Source organism: Ahaetulla prasina, chromosome 3, assembly GCF_028640845.1.
Source record: "Ahaetulla prasina isolate Xishuangbanna chromosome 3, ASM2864084v1, whole genome shotgun sequence".
Taxonomy (NCBI): Eukaryota; Metazoa; Chordata; class Lepidosauria; order Squamata; family Colubridae; genus Ahaetulla; species Ahaetulla prasina.
This window is the reverse complement of record NC_080541.1, coordinates 86,424,278-86,441,861: the sequence shown is the minus strand read 5'-3', so window position 1 is coordinate 86,441,861 and position 17,584 is coordinate 86,424,278. Positions and strand designations below refer to the sequence as shown.

At 43.4% G+C, this 17,584-nt stretch overlaps 2 protein-coding genes across 8 annotated transcripts in view; one reads left to right on the top strand and one right to left on the bottom strand.

Moving 5' to 3' along the window:
* PIGN (phosphatidylinositol glycan anchor biosynthesis class N) overlaps positions 1 to 3,241 on the bottom strand; it is a 74,259-nt gene extending 71,018 nt beyond the window's left edge. The window contains exon 1 of the mRNA XM_058175872.1: positions 3,103 to 3,241. The gene's annotated coding sequence lies outside the window, so the exon portion shown is untranslated. The remainder of the gene's footprint in view (positions 1 to 3,102) is intronic.
* A 9,019-nt stretch (positions 3,242 to 12,260) lies between these two features.
* Positions 12,261 to 17,584, top strand: part of RELCH (RAB11 binding and LisH domain, coiled-coil and HEAT repeat containing) — a 66,780-nt gene continuing 61,456 nt past the window's right edge. For 4 of the 7 annotated variants that reach the window (XM_058175936.1, XM_058175935.1, XM_058175934.1 and 1 more), the window contains exon 1: positions 12,263 to 12,870. In XM_058175936.1, the coding sequence (XP_058031919.1) occupies positions 12,411 to 12,870 (460 nt within the window). In that variant the 5' untranslated portion in view covers positions 12,263 to 12,410. Of the gene's footprint in view, positions 12,871 to 17,584 lie in introns of all 7 variants that reach the window. The other 3 variants (XR_009154265.1, XM_058175938.1, XM_058175937.1) reach the window with 1 other exon arrangement.

Sequence of the window (17,584 nt, the reverse complement as noted above, 5' to 3'; positions counted from 1 at the left end):
CTGAACATAGGTAAATACTGGAACTCTATTTTATAAATTGCATGAAATACTACAATTTAGGGATGAGGAACATTTCTGTTCCTCAATGGTCAGTTAATGTCTGCTAGGAATCTAAATTTCTGGGACCTTTAGTTTGAGTTTCCCAACTTTCCTTATCCATGACCTGTGTTGGGCTTCCCAGGGCTTCCCCATCTGCCTGAAGCACCCTTCATTTTTTATCACGCTGCATCTCTCCGCTCAGATTTCGGCTCCCTTTTGTCTCTGAAGGTTGGCTGAAAGAGTGCCTGAAAAAGGAGTTCAGCTTCCCTCTGTGCGTGGAAGAGAACTCTGAAAAGGTACAGAAATGGAGTTAAAATCTCCAGGATCTGAGCCCTCTTTCCCAGAGACAAGAGAGAATACTCTTGGCAGGCAGATGCAGCTTGCAACCTTCCCTGCCAGCTTCCCCACTGACATTTTGGGGAAGTTGATAAGAGAAAATTGCAAATGATGATTACATGATCGCGGAGTTCTTGGCAATTGGTCATAAGCATGAGCTTAAATCCCAGATTGTAATCATATCATTTTCCTATGGCTGGAAGTACTTTACAGGCCATAAAATACTTCTCTAGGCTGTGATAATCTAAGTGCCAAAGCCCACTGCAACTACATCGCCAAAATGGCTTTAAGAGTTGTAAACTTAATCTTGCGTAGCTTCTTCTCCAGAAAGATTATACTACTAACCACAGCATACAAAACATTTGCTAGACCAATTCTCGAATACAGCTTGCCTGTCTGGAACCCAAAACACCTCATTTTGGATATTAATACAATTGAGCGTGTCCAGAAATATTTTACAAGAAGAGTTCTTCATTCCTCTGATCACAACAAAATACCTTATGCCAACAGACTTGAAATCCTGGGTTTAGAAAATTTAGAACTCTGTCGCCCTCGGCATGACCTGAGTGTAACTCATAAAATCATCAGCTACAATGTCCTTCCTGTTGAAGACTACTTCAGCTTCAATCGCAACAATACACGAGCACACAATAGATTTAAACTTAATGTGAAACGCTCCAATCTTGATTGTAGAAAATATGACTTCAGTAATAGAGTTGTTAATGCCTGGAATGCACTACCTGACTCAGTGGTCTCTTCCCAAAATACCCAAAGCTTTAACCAAAGACTATCTACTATTGACCTCACCCCATTCCTAAGAGGTCTATAAGGGGAGTGCATAAGAGCACCAGCGTGCCTACCATTCCTGTCCTAATGTTCCCTTTGATTGTATCTAATTCGTAAGGTTATTATTACTTATATATACTGTTGTGTTTGACAAAATAAATAAATAAATAAATAATAAATAAATAAAAATGAACATAAGTCTGTTCAGATTGTTCTGATATGGTAACTGTGCATTACCTATGGGATGACCACACCAGGAAAGAAATGATAGCAAAATGTTGTACCATAACTGTTATAATTTTAATTTATGTATGCATATTTCAATAAACTTCAAACTGGAGCCAGAGATGCTAAGGGACAAAATGTGTAAATTTCACATCTAAAAGCCAAATCTTGCCCAAAAGTATTCCAGTCCTGTAGGCAGCTCTTTTCTGATAGAAGTTCTATAGCAAGTTATGCTTTGCTAAACTATTCTGTAATTAATAATTTGCTTATAAACCATAATGAACTAGGTTCATACATCACGCATAATCTGAACCAGGGTAAAAACAACAGTGGTTGAGCTCATACAATTTCCTTAAATTCAAGCCAAACACAGTTTTGAAGAACATGCTTTAATTTTTTTATTTGCATGCTGAGATTTATCAATGGAATTCTCATGAAAAAAGGCTGCATTCACACAAATTTCAGCCCTCTTTTAGTTAACCAAATTTTGCTGAATAAACCACAATGAGGTCAATTTATAAAAACAATAAATAAACCACAGTGGTAACAGTCTCATCATATCTTAATCCTAGGCCAAAAACAAATAATCCAACTTTGGCTTTGCTTGTGCAATCCATCCATAATTAGAATTTGCTTGGTTACAGTAGCTAGCTAATCTTGGACTTTTTTTTTTCAAACTGGGCAGAATGCGATCCAGAGGATCCTTGGATAGGAGATCACCAGGAAATCCCCACTGTATAATAGCCTTAGAAATCAAGAAAACATTTTATTCATCCTGCCTTTTACCAATATTTCAAGCAGCAAGCACATCCAACCCACTTTACTCCTATTTTTCCCACAGTATAACTCTCTGAGGTACATTGGGTTGAAAGAGAGGGAGTGACTGGCCCAAAGTCACCCAGCTGGCTTTCATGGCTAAAGTGGGACTTACATGGAAGGAGGCAATGAACCATATTATTGTCAAGAAAAATGACACTGAAAGTCAAGCTTCGTTGGAGACTTGAGTCCATGCACACAAATTTCGATTACTTCAAATGTTCTTAATTCCAGGAAACTAATCTATTGACAATATATTAGTGCCTGCAATAATGCATAGCTTATCATGTTGCTGGCATGCTTAAACACAAGGGTACCAACCACAAGGATGGCACCTAAAGTCAAGCTTCGCTGGAGACTTGAGTCCATGCACACACACATTTATACAAATGATTACTTCGAGAGTTCTTAATTCCAGCAATCGAATGCATTGACAATAGCATATTGTCGATAGAATATTGTACGAAAACAAATAGTACATTAGTTTCTACAATGATGCATAGCTTATCATGTTTTTTTAGTTTTTTTTATTTCTTTTTGTCACAACAGTATACACAAACGATTGTCATAGATAAAACAACATGACTTGAAGAAAATATATATATATATGAGTAAAAAATATGCATCAACTATATTAATTTGATATAATGAAGGGAACAATAGGACAGGAACGGTAGGCACTATTGTGCTCTTATGCACGCCCCTTATATAGCATGTTGTTGGCATGCTTAAACACAAGAGTACCAATCACAAGCTATTGACACCTCTCCTGGCCATAACCAGTCCCCACGTTCTATTCAAATCAAAACCTACCGAACACTCCCTGCAAGCAAGAGACGCGTTAGGAAACAGAACATTCAGCATCATTTTCAGGAAGCGACTTCTTATTTATGGTCTTACCTGCTCATTCCACCGGCTACTGCGAGGACGATCGTTTCCTTGGAGATATATGCCAAGTATATATATATATATCCGCCACACTTGGCAGGTAGGCAGAAAGTAATGGAAAAAAAGTGCAGAAAGCAAACGTTTACGAACTCGTTACCAAGTTATCACCGCTCCATCAAAACCACGCTCTGCCTTCAACGACGTCACAACTCCCTTAGTATCGCGAGATCTCTAGGAGTCAGGATGAGCTCGGGAGATTTCGTGCTGAATGGCTTTCTCATTTACTGCTTTTCTCCCAGCACTAAGGGGGGGTGGGGGTGGGATCTTAAACTACGATTTCCAAAATATTCTGCCAGCCTCAGATTCTGAGAATTGAAAACTTAAGATAGTGGGAAATAATCGATCTAGAGTAGAGCAATGTTTCCCAATGTTGGCGACGTTAAGCTGCGTGGACTTCAACTCCCAGAAGTCAGTTAGCTGGGGAATTCTGGGAGTTGAAGTCCACACATCTGAAAGTTTAAAATAAGTATGCTTTAAAGATAGAAAATCTTAGAATATGTTTGGACCACAATTGCATGAGTCCTGGTTAAATGTTTTAATAGCACAGGTTTCTCATCCCCAAACCTGTAAGAGCAGCGTCCTTTTATGGGATATAATTTGCCTGTTACAGAATAAAGAAACCATATAGGCTTGCATTCTGGACAGTTTGAATTGGAGATGGAGGAAATTACAAGGGCCAAAGAGGATAAAACCAGAATACCCTTTGGCTTCTCATTGGAAAATCATTACAAAAGTATAGCAATTTTATAACATGATAGAGAACAGCACACTCTTTTTATTGTAATACACTCAACTCTAAATTCTGTTTTAGAATTGGAGCTGCTAAATTTCTCACGGTTCTGATTTTTTGCATCTCTAGAGCTAAATCCAGAGCTTTGGAGGGGGAGGGGGTCTTCCATTCTAGTGACTGGCCCAGGTCATCTTCCTGGCTTCATGCCTAAAGTGGGACTATAATTCACAGTCTCCCAATTTCTAGCCCAATGCTACCAAACTGGCCCTCAGAACTTCCATAAATGTCTTCTGTTTCACCTTATAGGTCCATAGCCTTTGATCTTGAATTCAGGTAAATAATTGTTAAAAGAGAATGTTAGAGTATATTCTCTCCGTTATAGTCTCAACCTATTGTAAAAATAAATTAGGATTACTATTTCTGCAGGACAATGTTTGAAACTTTTTTCATTATATCAAATTAATATAGTTATTGCATACTTTTGCTCATATATATGCTTATATGATGTGTTGTTGTTTTATGTTGATGCTTGTGTATACTGTTGTGACAAAATAAAAGTTAAAAAAAGTTAAAAAAAGAAAACATTGATTATGTGTCATAAAGTCATTTTCCATTCCTAGGACCTGAGAGAGTATCATGGAGAAAATCTATCCCTAACTTAATCTTTCAGGTTTCAAAGGGAAATATGCAGCTGACTTATAAAGAATAGGAATTTCTGCAATATTTTCATCTTCATTCATTACTGGTGGGAGATTACACTATTTCTGAATTTGCTGCCATAACAAACTTCTACTTAGGAGCACTTGTCCATTTGGCAGCACAAACTCTTGGGGAGGGGGGAATGGCACTACAATAACTGAGGGAGCCTCTCTTCAAACAATAGAATAGCAGATCTGGAAGGGACCTTGGAGGTCAAGCAGGAGACTTTATAGCATTTTCGATAAATGGTCGTCCAGTCCCTTCTTAAAAGTCTCCAGTGTTACAGCACCCACAACTTCTGAAGGTAAGTTGTTCCACTGGTTGATTGTTCTCACTATCAGGAAGTTTCTCCTTAGTTTTAGGTTGCTTCTCTCCTTGATTAGTTTCCATCCATTGCTTCTTGTCCTGCCTTCAGGTGCTTTGAAGAATAGGTTGATCCCCTCTTCTTTGTGGCCCTTAGATATTGGAACTGTTGTGGCTCCCGCCCCCGAACCTGGCCCGATGCCCGAAAGTGCCTTGGAGCCGGGCCTGCTGCCAGAAAATGACTCGGAGCCGGGCCTGCTGCCAGAAAGTGACTTGGACAGTGAGGGGGAAGGGCCGTCAGGAAGCACCGGCCTCCCTGGCTCAGCTCCAGGAGCCAGAAACAGGCCAGGTGAAAGAGATAACGAGGCCTTCTCCCCCCCCCCCCACGCCACACCTGCAGACCCAGCTGACAGCAATCAGGCTTGGCTGAATTCTAGGTTTCGTAGGCAGGAGAGAAGGGAACAACAGAAGCAGGGGAGGGGCAGGCCTAGGAAGTGCTGAGTCATGGAGCCACACCCCACAGGATATAAAAGGCAGCAAGAGCTGTGTGTCTCTGTATCAGGCAAATCCACTGATTGACTAGAGCTGAAGGTTGTGACTCACCAGCGTCTTGGCAGCTAACGAGGGCTCTTGGCAGACGCTGGCTCTTTTGCTGCCAGAGCTGATAAGAGCCGGCTAATTAAGCCATCGTTCGGACGGAGGTGAAGAGGACAGAAACAGGAACACTGTTATCATGTCACCCCTAGTCCTTTCACCCCATGTCACCCCTAGACATACCCAATTCCCGCAAACGGTCTTAGCCTTCAGAAACCACCACCACCCCATTATCTTTTCTGCACTCTTTCCAGAGCCTCAACATCTTTTTTACATTGTGGTGACCAAAACTGGATGCAGTATTCCAAGTGTGGTCTTACCAAGGCATTCTAAAGTGGCAGCATCACTTATTTATTTATTTATTTATTTTATTTTATTTTTTATTTATTAAATTTTTATACCGCCCTTCTCCCAAAGGACTCAGGGCGGTGTACAGCCAAAAGTAAAAACACAAAATATATACAATTAAAACCACAGTTAAAACAAAGCAGAATTATAAAGGCTGATAATTAAAATTTAAATTTTAAATTATTAACAAAACCCCAAAATTAAAAATTCCACACTATTATGCCAGTCCCGCTTGAAGGAATAAATGTGTTTTAAGCTCACGACGGAAGGTCCAAAGATCAGGCACTTGACGTAGGCCAGGGGGAAGTTCGTTCCAGAGCGTCACTGCCCCCACAGAGAAGGCCCTACTCCTGGGGGCCGCCAGCCGACACTGTTTGGCGGATGGCACCCTGAGGAGACCCTCTCTGTGAGAGCGTACGGGTCGGTGGGAGGCAAAGGGTAACAGCAGGCGGTCTCGTAAGTACCCGGGTCCTAAGCCATGGAGCGCTTTAAAGGTGGTAACCAAAATCTTGAAGCGCACCCGAAAAACCACAGGAAGCCAGTGTAGACTACGGAGCAGTGGTGTTACATGGGAGCCACGAACGGCTCCCGTTACTACTCGCGCAGCCTCATTCTGGACTAACTGTAGCCTCCGGGTGCACCTCAAGGGCAGCCCCATGTAGAGAGCATTGCAGTAATCCAACCTAGACGTAACCAGAGCGTGAGTGACTGTGCATAAGGCATCCCGGTCAAGGAAGGGACGCAACTGGTGGACCAAGCGAACTTGGTAAAAGGCCCTCCTGGAGACGGCCGCCAGATGTTCATCAAAAGACAGCCGTCCATCCAGGAGGACACCCAAGTTGCGAACTACCTCCTTTGGGGCCACTAACTCGCCCCCAACAGTCAGCTGCGGATGCAGCTGACTGTACCGGGGTGCCGGCATCCACAGCCACTCCGTCTTGGAGGGATTGAGCTTGAGTCTGTTTCTCCCCATCCAGACCCGTACAGCTTCCAAACACTGGGACAGCACTTCGACCGCTTCGTTGGGGTGGTCCGGGGTGGAAAAGTACAGCTGAGTATCATCAGCGTACAGATGATAACTCACCCCAAAACCACTGATGACCTCACCCAGCGGCTTCATATAGATGTTGAACAAGGTGGGCGAGAGAATCGACCCCTGAGGCACCCCACAAGTGAGGCGCCTCGAGGACGACCTCTGCCCCCCTGTCAACACCGTCTGCGACCGGTCAGAGAGATAGGAGGAGAACCACCGATAAACGGTGCCTCCCACTCCCAATCCCTCCAAACGGCGCAGCAGGATACCATGGTCGATGGTATCAAAAGCCGCTGAGAGATCTAATAGGACCAAGGCAGAGGAGCAACCCTTGTCCCTGGCCCTCCAGAGGTCATCCACCAACACGACCAAAGCCATCTCCATGCTATAACCGGGTCGGAAGCCGGACTGGAACGGGTCTAGATAGACTGCTTCCTCCAGGTGCCGGGGGAGCTGCCATGCAACCACACTCTCTACAACCTTCGCCACAAAGCGAAGATTGGAGACTGGACAATAATTTCCCAAAATAGCTGGGTCCAGGGAAGGCTTCTTGAGGAGAGGTCTCACCACCGCCTCTTTCAAGGCGGCAGGGAAAACCCCTTCCACCAAAGAAGCATTTATAATCCCCTGGAGCCAGCCTCGTGTCACATCCTGAGCAGCCAGCACTAACCAGGAAGGGCACGGGTCCAGTAAACATGTAGTTGCATGTAACCTCCCCAGCAACCTGTCCATGTCCTCGAGAGCCACAGAATCAAACTCATCCCAAATAGCCTCAACAAGACGCATCTCTGTCATCTCGGTTGGATCACCGCAATCTTGGTCCAAACTATCCCAAAGTTGAACGATTTTATCGTATAGATAACCGTTAAATTCCTCAGCCCGTCCCTGTAAGGGGTCATCCCGTCCCTCCTGGTGAAGGAGGGAACGGGTCACCCGAAACAAGGCGGCCGGGCGGTTATCTGCCGATGCAATGAGGGTGGAAACGTAGGAACGTTTCGCCTCCCTCATTGCCACTAGGTAGGTCTTAGTAAAAGACCTCACTAGTGTCCGATCAACCTCGGAACGGCTAGACCTCCAAATATTCTCTAGGCGTCTTCTCCGGCGTTTCATCTCTCTCAGCTCCTCGGAAAACCAGGGAGCCAATTGAGATCTAAGTCGGGTCAGAGGCCGCAAAGGCGTGACATGGTCCAAAGCCCCAGCCGCAGCCCGTTCCCAGGCTGCAACCAGTTCTTCGGTCGTGCCGTGGGTAAGATCCTCAGGAAACGGCCCAAGCTCCGTCAGAAACCTCTCCGGGTCCATCAGGCGCCTGGGACGGAACCAACGCATTGGCTCCGTCTCCCTGCGGTGGTGAGCAGCGGTCCGAAAGTCCAGGCGAAGAAGAAAATGATCTGACCATGACACTGGTATCTTCACTATATCTCCTAAAATCAGATCATTAACCCACTGACCAGAGATAAAAATCAAATCTAGTGCGCCTCCCCCGATGTGTGTAGGGCCATCAGTTACTTGAATCAGGTCCAAGGCCATCATGGAGGCCTGGAACTCCTGAACCACCGTTGATGACAAGCCGGCCGATGGCAAGTTGAAATCCCCCAAGACCAAAAGTCTGGGAATCTCAACCGCCACGCCAGCAAGTACCTCTAGTAGCTCAGGTAGGGCTGTAGTCACGCAGCAAGGAGCCAGGTACGTGATCACCAACCCCATCTGATTCCGGTGGCCCCACTTCACAAGGAGGGATTCACAGCCAGCTATCTGAGGAACAGTGGACTCCCTCGGCTCTAAACTTTCATTAATCACAACCGCCACCCCCCCACCCCTACCTTGGGCCCTCGGCTGATGGAATGCCCGGAAACCCGGAGGGCACAGTTGAACCAGGGGTACACCCCCTTCTGTGCCCAACCAGGTCTCCGTAATGCCCATAAAGTCCACGGACTCCCTCTGAATAAGATTACAAATCAGGGGAGCCTTATTAACCACGGACCGGGCATTGCAAAGCATCAGCCGAAGACTCAAGCTCTGAGGGTCTTGACCATCCGGGGAACGAGTAAGGACTGGGGGGCCGGAGCACGTGATCGCTTTTAAACATCGACCACATGCTCCCAAAGAACGATACGGCCCCCTGCCTCCGCCATATCTGCCTCTCCCACTTACCGTACAGATGGAAAAACATTTTCTGCTCTGCACAATCCCCTCCCCCCCTGTCTTCGGACCAACTAAAATACTGTCGTGAGCACGCGCTGGGACTGGACATACCCTCCCCGACGGGTTACCCCCAACACCCATCCTTACCCTCCCCCCCTTTAAAAATTCCCTATTTAAAAAACCCCAAAGGCTCTTCCTTGACGCATGCCACCTCTGTGGGTCCCAAGACCCGTCATTGAGGCTGGCCCTAGGTAATGTAGCAGGCCATTCCTGCGAGGCGGGGGCACCTCGCAGGCGGAGGAGTTCATGTGCGGAGTATCGCATGTTGAAAACAGAGACAGCGAGATAAAATCATGTCTTCAGGATGGGCAGGCAAGTTAGTGATGATCCGTCCAATGGGAGGCCACTATGTCCGGTAGTAAATCAAAAAGGGCCAGCAATCCCATATGGAAAGTAGGTGAATAGCATCATCGTCCCCACCATCGCTGGCATTGTCAATTCCTGGAGAAGAGGTCCCCCGGTAGATCTACAAACCCGAGGAATAACCCCTCACCCCTCTTCTCCCAAAAGGGAGGGGGGGTCCAAAATCCCGTCGCAAATGGCAATGACACAGCAATGGAGAATAGTAAATGGGACCGTAGAGAGGCTCAGTTCTCAAAAATTCACCAACCCGCAGCCACAGTCCCACTGCGGTCTCGCCAGACTTCCAACGCCGATGATAAGGGCGAACGCCGATATAAACACAGTGAACCAAGGCGCCGATGGAACAAATGCAAGCGTGGACCGTGGCCGTCCACGTAACGCCCAGTCGCCTGCACAATGACCGCCATTTGTAGCCTCCCGTTCGGCCCGTCCACCGCCTCCACCACCTCCGCAGGGGACACATACCTCAGCAGCCCCAAAGACCACCAAAATCCACTCCTGGGCTGCCGGGAGGAAGAGAGACCGTCCGATATTCAAGGTGCCGATGACAGACGCCAGAGAAGGCTGCGGGCCAAAGATCACAAACGGCAAAACAGCAGGCCGCGTGCGGCTAAAATGGCCACCGCTCGCCGCATCGCCCCCCCCCGGCCCGTTCTTCGCAGCCACTAGCCCGAGAGGATCCAAAAACCTCCCCTGCGGCTGCCGAGATGACCATCCACCAGGTCAGGGGGTATGGGCAGCGCGGCGGGTCGTCAGGAAGCCGCCATCCTTTCAGAAATGATCTTCTTCCAGCACTAAGGGGTGGGGTGGGATCTTAAACTACGATTTCCAAAATATTCTGCCAGCCTCAGATTCTGAGAATTGAAAACTTAAGATAGTGGGAAATAATCGATCTAGAGTAGAGCAATGTTTCCCAATGTTGGCAACGTTAAGCTGCGTGGACTTCAACTCCCAGAAGTCAGTTAGCTGGGGAATTCTGGGAGTTGAAGTCCACACATCTGAAAGTTTAAAATAAGTATGCTTTAAAGATAGAAAATCTTAGAATATGTTTGGACCACAATTGCATGAATCCTGGTTAAATGTTTTAATAGCACAGGTTTCTCATCCCCAAACCTGTAAGAGCAGCGTCCTTTTATGGGATATAATTTGCCTGTTACAGAATAAAGAAACCATATAGGCTTGCATTCTGGACAGTTTGAATTGGAGATGGAGGAAATTACAAGGGCCAAAGAGGATAAAACCAGAATACCCTTTGGCTTCTCATTGGAAAATCATTACAAAAGTATAGCAATTTTATAACATGATAGAGAACAGCACACTCTTTTTATTGTAATACACTCAACTCTAAATTCTGTTTTAGAATTGGAGCTGCTAAATTTCTCACGTGAGAAATTTAGCAGCTCCAATTCTAAAACAGAATTTAGAGTTGAGTGTATTACCTCGGAAGCACCGGCCTCCCTGGCTCAGCTCCAGGAGCCAGAAACAGGCCAGGTGAAAGAGATAACGAGGCCTTCTCTCCCCCTCCCCCCCACGCCTGCAGACCCAGCTGACAGCAATCAGGCTTGGCTGAATCCTAGGTTTCATAGGCAGGAGAGAAGGGAACAACAGAAGCAGGGGAGGGGCAGGCCTAGGAAGTGCTGAGTCATGGAGCCACACCCCACAGGATATAAAAGGCAGCAAGAGCTGGTGTGTCTCTTTGTATCAGGCAAATCCACTGATTGACTAGAGCTGAAGGTTGTGACTCACCAGCGTCTTGGCAGCTAACGAGGGCTCTTGGCAGACGCTGGCTCTTTTGCTGCCAGAGCTGATAAGAGCCGGCTAGTTAAGCTATCATTCGGACGGAGGCGAAGAGGACAGAAACAGGAACACTGTTATCATATCACCCCTAGTCCTTTCACCGCATGTCACCCCTAGACATACCCAATTCTCGCAAACGGTCTTAGCCTTCAGAAACCACCACCACCCCATTATCTTTTCTGCACTCTTTCCAGAGCCTCAACATCTTTTTTACATTGCGGTGACCAAAATTGGATGCAGTATTCCAAGTGTGGTCTTACCAAGGCATTCTAAAGCGGCAGCATCACTTCCCATGATCTTGATTCTATCCCTCTGTTACTACTGCCTAGGATTGTTTTGGCTTTTTTTTGACAGTTGCAGTACATAGCTGACTCATAGAGGTAGTCTCACAGTTCATTTAGTGACCGTTCAATGTTACATCATCAATGAAAAAAATGACTGAGGACCGTTTTTCACACTTAGGACCATCTCAGCATCCCCATGGCCCCATGATCAAAATTCAGATGTTTGGCAACTGACTCATAATTTATGACAGTTGCAGTGTCCTGAGGTCATGTGATTCCCTTCAGTGACTTTCTGACAAGCAAAGTCAATGGGGGAAAACCTTTTTTACTTAACAATCCAGTTGCTAATTCAGGGGTCTCCAACCTTGGCCACTTTAAGACTTGTGGACTTCAACTCCCAGAATTCCTCAGACAACATGGCTACCTGGGGAATTCTGGGAGTTGAAGTCCACAAGTCTTAAAGTGGCCAAGGTTAGAGACCCCTGTACTACTGGTAATTTACCAACTGCAGTGATTCACTTAAGAACTGTGGCAAGCAAAGTCGTAAAATGGGGCAAAAATCACTTAGCAACAGAAATGTGGGACTCTTGTTGCGGTCGTAAGTGGAGGACTGCCTGTATTTAACGAACGTCCCCCTTCCCTCCACCCCCACCCCTTACAACTATGGGGATGTAGCGATTCCCTCAAGCCTGCCGGTCTCTCCAGGAACCGGAAATACAGCGAGGAGGAATCTCGCGAGAGTTCCTATGCGGAAACCGAGCTCGGAAAGACAGGAGGCGGCCGGGCGCGCGCTCGCTCGCGAGAGAGGGATTGGTGGGTTGCCGCCGGCTGCTGTGGTAACAGGGTTCGACTGGGGCGCAGCTCAGAAGAGCGCGCGGCTCGGGGGGGGAATTCCTCTTCTCCCAAGATGGCGGTGGTGGGGGGCGGGGGAGTGAACCCCTTCCTCAGTGACTCCGAAGAGTCCGAGCCAGAGGAGACCAGGCCGGGGGGCAGCAGCAGCAGCGACCCCGGCGTCTCGGGCGCTCCTCTCCCGGTCTCTTCTTCCACCTCCTCTTCGCCACCCCTTCAGCAACTGTTGCCGCCGCCGCCTGCACAGGCTGAGGAGCCGCCCCGGGTGCCCGTGGATGCTTTAGCGGCTCAGCTGCTGCGCGACCAGTTCGTGTTGACGGCGCTGGAATTGCACACGGAGCTCCTGGAGAGCGGGCGGGAGCTGCCTCGCCTGCGCGACTATTTTTCCAATCCTGGCAACTTCGAGCGGCAAAGTGCGGGCGGCACCGGAGCCCTGGCACCGACTCCTTCCGCCTCAGTAGCTCCCGGGATCATAGCGATGGTCGGAGGCGGTAAGGAGCCTGGCGCCGGACAGCTCCGTAAGTGGATAGCCGTGCTTAACAAAGGGAAGCTTAAAAAGACACACTCTCTCTTTAAAAAAAAAAAGATTCCCCTTGCCAGGTTTCAGCCCTTGGTTGACCTTGGCTTGGATGTGTATTTTTCAATCAATTCCCCTCATTTGGTGTTGGAGCATTTTGTCAAATCTTCGTAGAACAGAGGTGCAGGGATCGCCCCTGTTCTGCAGACATTTCATTACCTTAAAATAGGTAGTAAAGAGTGCTGTTTGCTGTCGGTTTATATTCTGGTGTCTTGCCTGACTATATGGGTGGGAGCTGATAAGACAGGCAAGATACCAGAATATAAACTTGACAGCAAACAGCCCTTCTTACTGGCACTGATGATGTTACCGAGTTAGGATAATGAAACGACCAAGGATCCCTCATTTCAACCACTAAGATACAAATATTCTCCTTCATTGGTACCATGTATGAACAGTTGATTATTTAGATCAGTGGTCACCAACTGGTGATCCGCGAAAAATTTTTGCTGGTCCGCAGAAAGATTATTTGCATTTTTTTATATTGCACTAAATACTTTTTTTTTTTAATCATATTAGTGGTCCTCAGGATTTAAAATTATGAATTTGGTGGTCCCTGAGGTCCGAAAGGTTGGTGACCCTTGATTTAGATGACATCGATTGCAACTGCTACCTATTATGAGGCTTTTACTGTTTTTATAACAAGGTTTTTTTTAGGGCCATGATGTGTTGAATTATACAGCATAAGTTTAACGTCTTTGAGTAGTTCATGCATCACCATAGAAAAAAATAGTAGTCCTGTGATTTCAGCTGAATTGATAATCTGAATTTTATATTCACACACACAATGCTTTCACCTTTGTCACAAACATTTCAATTCAGAGATAAGTTTGGAAAAGACTCTTGAGAACTAATTTTAGGAGGTCATCATATGAACTTGCAATGGTATGCAATCTTATTCTAAATCATTATGTGTTGGTTTTATTTTACCCTGCTTCATGACTTCAGCCAGTTGTGATTTAGTGAACAAACTAGGAGTAAACATAGTGTGATTGATGGTGATAATCAAGTTGGTGTTGACTCTTAATGAGTCAACCTCAACTTGATTACCAGCATCAAGTTGGTAGATTTTCTTCATGATGATGTGTCCTTTATCTAGTTTTTCAGGTTTTCTAATGGTGTACCCGTTACCACTGAAATCATGTCCATACATTATGCTGCTTTTCTTTCCATTATTCTTAGCATTATAGATTACTCAAGAGAGCTTGGTTATACATAATACATCCAAAATGTGATAATTTGAGCCTGCTCATTTATGCCACAAGTAAGAACTCTGAATTGATTTGATCATTTATTTTCTTGCCTATCCCTGACATTTTCAGGAGTCTTTGGTAACACCAAAGTTCAAAAGCCTCAATATTGTAATGCAGTATGTAAAACCAGCCCTGAGTTCTGAATCAGCTGGAGTTTTTCTGGTTACTCTTGCCATTTGCAATTTGATAGAAACTAAAAAGTCATAGCTAAAGAAGCAGCAGTTTTTAATCTGTACTAAACCATTGGCAAAATAAAGATACTAAGTTAATATACTTAATTGATTTTAGCTCTTGCTTTTTCAGAGACAACATCCTGAATTATCAATGCAGGTACATGTTTTGTTTTAGAATACTGTGGTGGTATAATTAATGCTGAGATATTGGATTAGGTAATAGAAGTTTCATTGAAAATGTATGTGTTGTGTATATTGCTTATAGCTTCAGATTGTGGGAGGATGTTTGGAAAATATTCTGTTCAACTTAATGTAAGAATAATAAGAAATGTTTCCATGCAAATGTCTCCATCTTTTCAATCTTTATTACCAATATAGTGATAAGTGATTTTTTAAAATGTTAAGTCATTTCTAGTTTTTACTGGAAGTTTATGAGGAAATACGCACTGGGAAGTCAACAACATACCTGAATAGGTGGCAAGTGTCTAATAACGTTGAGTCAGGAAAGACTTATGTAAATGATGCCATGTAAATGCTTGTAAGAAACACAATAACTACCAAGAAATGTATCACTGTACAAAGCCAGGTAGAATATTTTAAGCACTTAGAGAGAGAGAACAACATTTTGTGATTCTATTGAGAAGCTTCCATAAATAACACATCTGCATGCACACAAACATCTGCAGCAGCCAGATTATACCCATGCTAGAATTTTTATAACATGTCTTTATGTTTCTGTTACTATGAAGAATAATTTTAGTTTTTTATTTCAGTCACTTACATCAATAAAAATAAGGAGCTTTTTGGTGTTTGCAAATAACCATATAAACCATAACTTATTTGTTTAATTTTGATTTAGACATTTTTCTAAGCCAATAATATGTGGATTATCATGTGACTTATTTTAGCAAATTAAGTCAGCTCAATAACTGATACTGATAAGGTACTGGGACTTGGCTATTTGTACAGGCAATGTAGGACCAACCAACTCACCTCCTTCCTTCTGTGAATTGAAAAACTACAGTGTAATATCTAATTAGCAAAACATAAGCTTTAAATATACTGCTTACTAAAACTGCTCATATGAATATTTATTTACCAGTACAGCTGATACTAAATTTTCAAAGCCAATTTTAGTATTGTATAAGAATAATGAATGTAATTTAGTATTATATTAGAAAAATACATTTTCCTTAAGGCAGGTGTAGAGATTGTATGGTATAAATTGAACTTACATGTTATTTATTTCTTTTGTGCTTTTTTAAGCATCTGAAGATAAGAGATTTGATACCATTTGTTTTTTAGTAGCATACAATTATCAATTATTTTGTGAAGCAGTCATATGACAGAACTGAGTCATATGAGATGGCTGACTATAGTAATGTGATAGACTCTTAGTATGATTTTACAGCTTTGTAAGATTTTTGTTAGCTTAATATCGAGGTTAGTGATTGATAAGATTTTATTCCTAAGTACTTGCTATTATTGCAAATACTGAGGATTTTGTTTATTAATAATTTGGTTAATGTAAATTAGGGATATCATCAGGCATATTCACTGTTCAGTTTATTTTATAGGTTGTAATACAGGTAATCCTTGACTTACTACAGTTCGTTTAGTGGCTGTTCAAAATTCCAATAGCTCTCAAAAAAGTGACTTATTATCATTTTTCACACTTGCTATCATTGCAGCCGTGTTCACATGACTAAAATTCAGACACTTTGCAACTGACTCATATCTATGTTGGTTGCAGTGTCCTGGGATCATGTGATTACCTTTTGTGACCTTCTGACAAGTGAAGTCAATGGGGAAGGCACATTAATTTAACAACTGTGTGACTTAACAACTGCAGTGCTTCACTTAACAACTGTGGCAAGAAAGCTTGTAAAATGAGGCAAAACTCACTTAACCAATGTCTCACTTCATAACCGAAATTTTGGGCTCAATTGTGTTCATAAATTGACTATTAGCATATCAATAGATAAACCTGCAGCTCTCTGCCTTGGTTAGGCATCTGTATACGTACAGCATATCCTTAGAGTAGAAGACACCAGAATTTCTTGCTGATAGTTCCCTGTTATTTAACCTGGCAGAACTATCCTTCACTAGATACCTTTGCTTTCATGTGGACATTGACAACAGCAGAAGTTTATATGGTAGGCTCACCCAATTGCTCCCCTGGTTGTCCATCAGATTTTTAGTAAAATTTGATAAAAGCCTTCTGACAAATGTTATCTAGTTTTTAGCTAAAATTACATTTGTAAGATCCTTTTAACCTACGGTATGTATTGTAATGTTATTTGCTAGGACTATTAACAAATAAAGTAGCAAGAAAGATGAAAAAAAGGTTAGAAAAATTAGCCAAATTTGCTTGTTTCTCCTGCTGTAAAAGTTTGTGCTTAACTGAACAATGATTCATTAAATTAAAATGATTAAGTTTACATAACATGTTAACTATTCTATAGATTTAACTACATGGACTAAACTATATTGGCTAATTCGGAGAACTAGAATGTTATGTTTATATACATATTTGTTGTTTTTCGTTTTGTTGCTTCCCTCTTTGTTCTCTTCACTGATGATTGTGTAAATTGTTTTAGCTATTGGTCATAAGCTATTGATCTTGTTAATGGTTCACCAATAATTACGATTGAAGGACTCAGAAAAAGATTTCAGAGTGGAAAACCCCAAAAGTTTCTCCTTTGAACAAAAAAAATTATCTTCTTAATAAAATAGAGTATATTTATATTCATTAGATATGCTTCATATTTTCCTTTCACTATAAATGAGGAAATGATTGCGCTCATAAAACAAATGAAATAGAAACCAGAGGACTTGGTGTAATTACTCCAAGAGCTGGAGCAGTTATCCTATGTAATTTGCTTGTCAATGAAATAGTACTTCAAAACTGTGATTAGGCAAAACTGTAAACATATTGGCACTTAAACGACTTTAATCTTGAACCAAAATAATGTCAGATGCAAAGTACATCAAGGGTTTAATGTTAAGTTAGCATAACTAAACTTTAATTAATAGGTAATTAAAAATTAACTATTTTTCTGTATACTTTCTTACTCTCAACAAATTATAAAAAGGCTGATACTAAAGGCCATTTCTTAAGTTTGTATAATTTAAAAACAGGTCTTTATTTAAACACATTACAAGATCGTATTTCAAGAGTGATTTTAGACAACTATATGACTGCCACACCCATATAAGGCTCATTGTT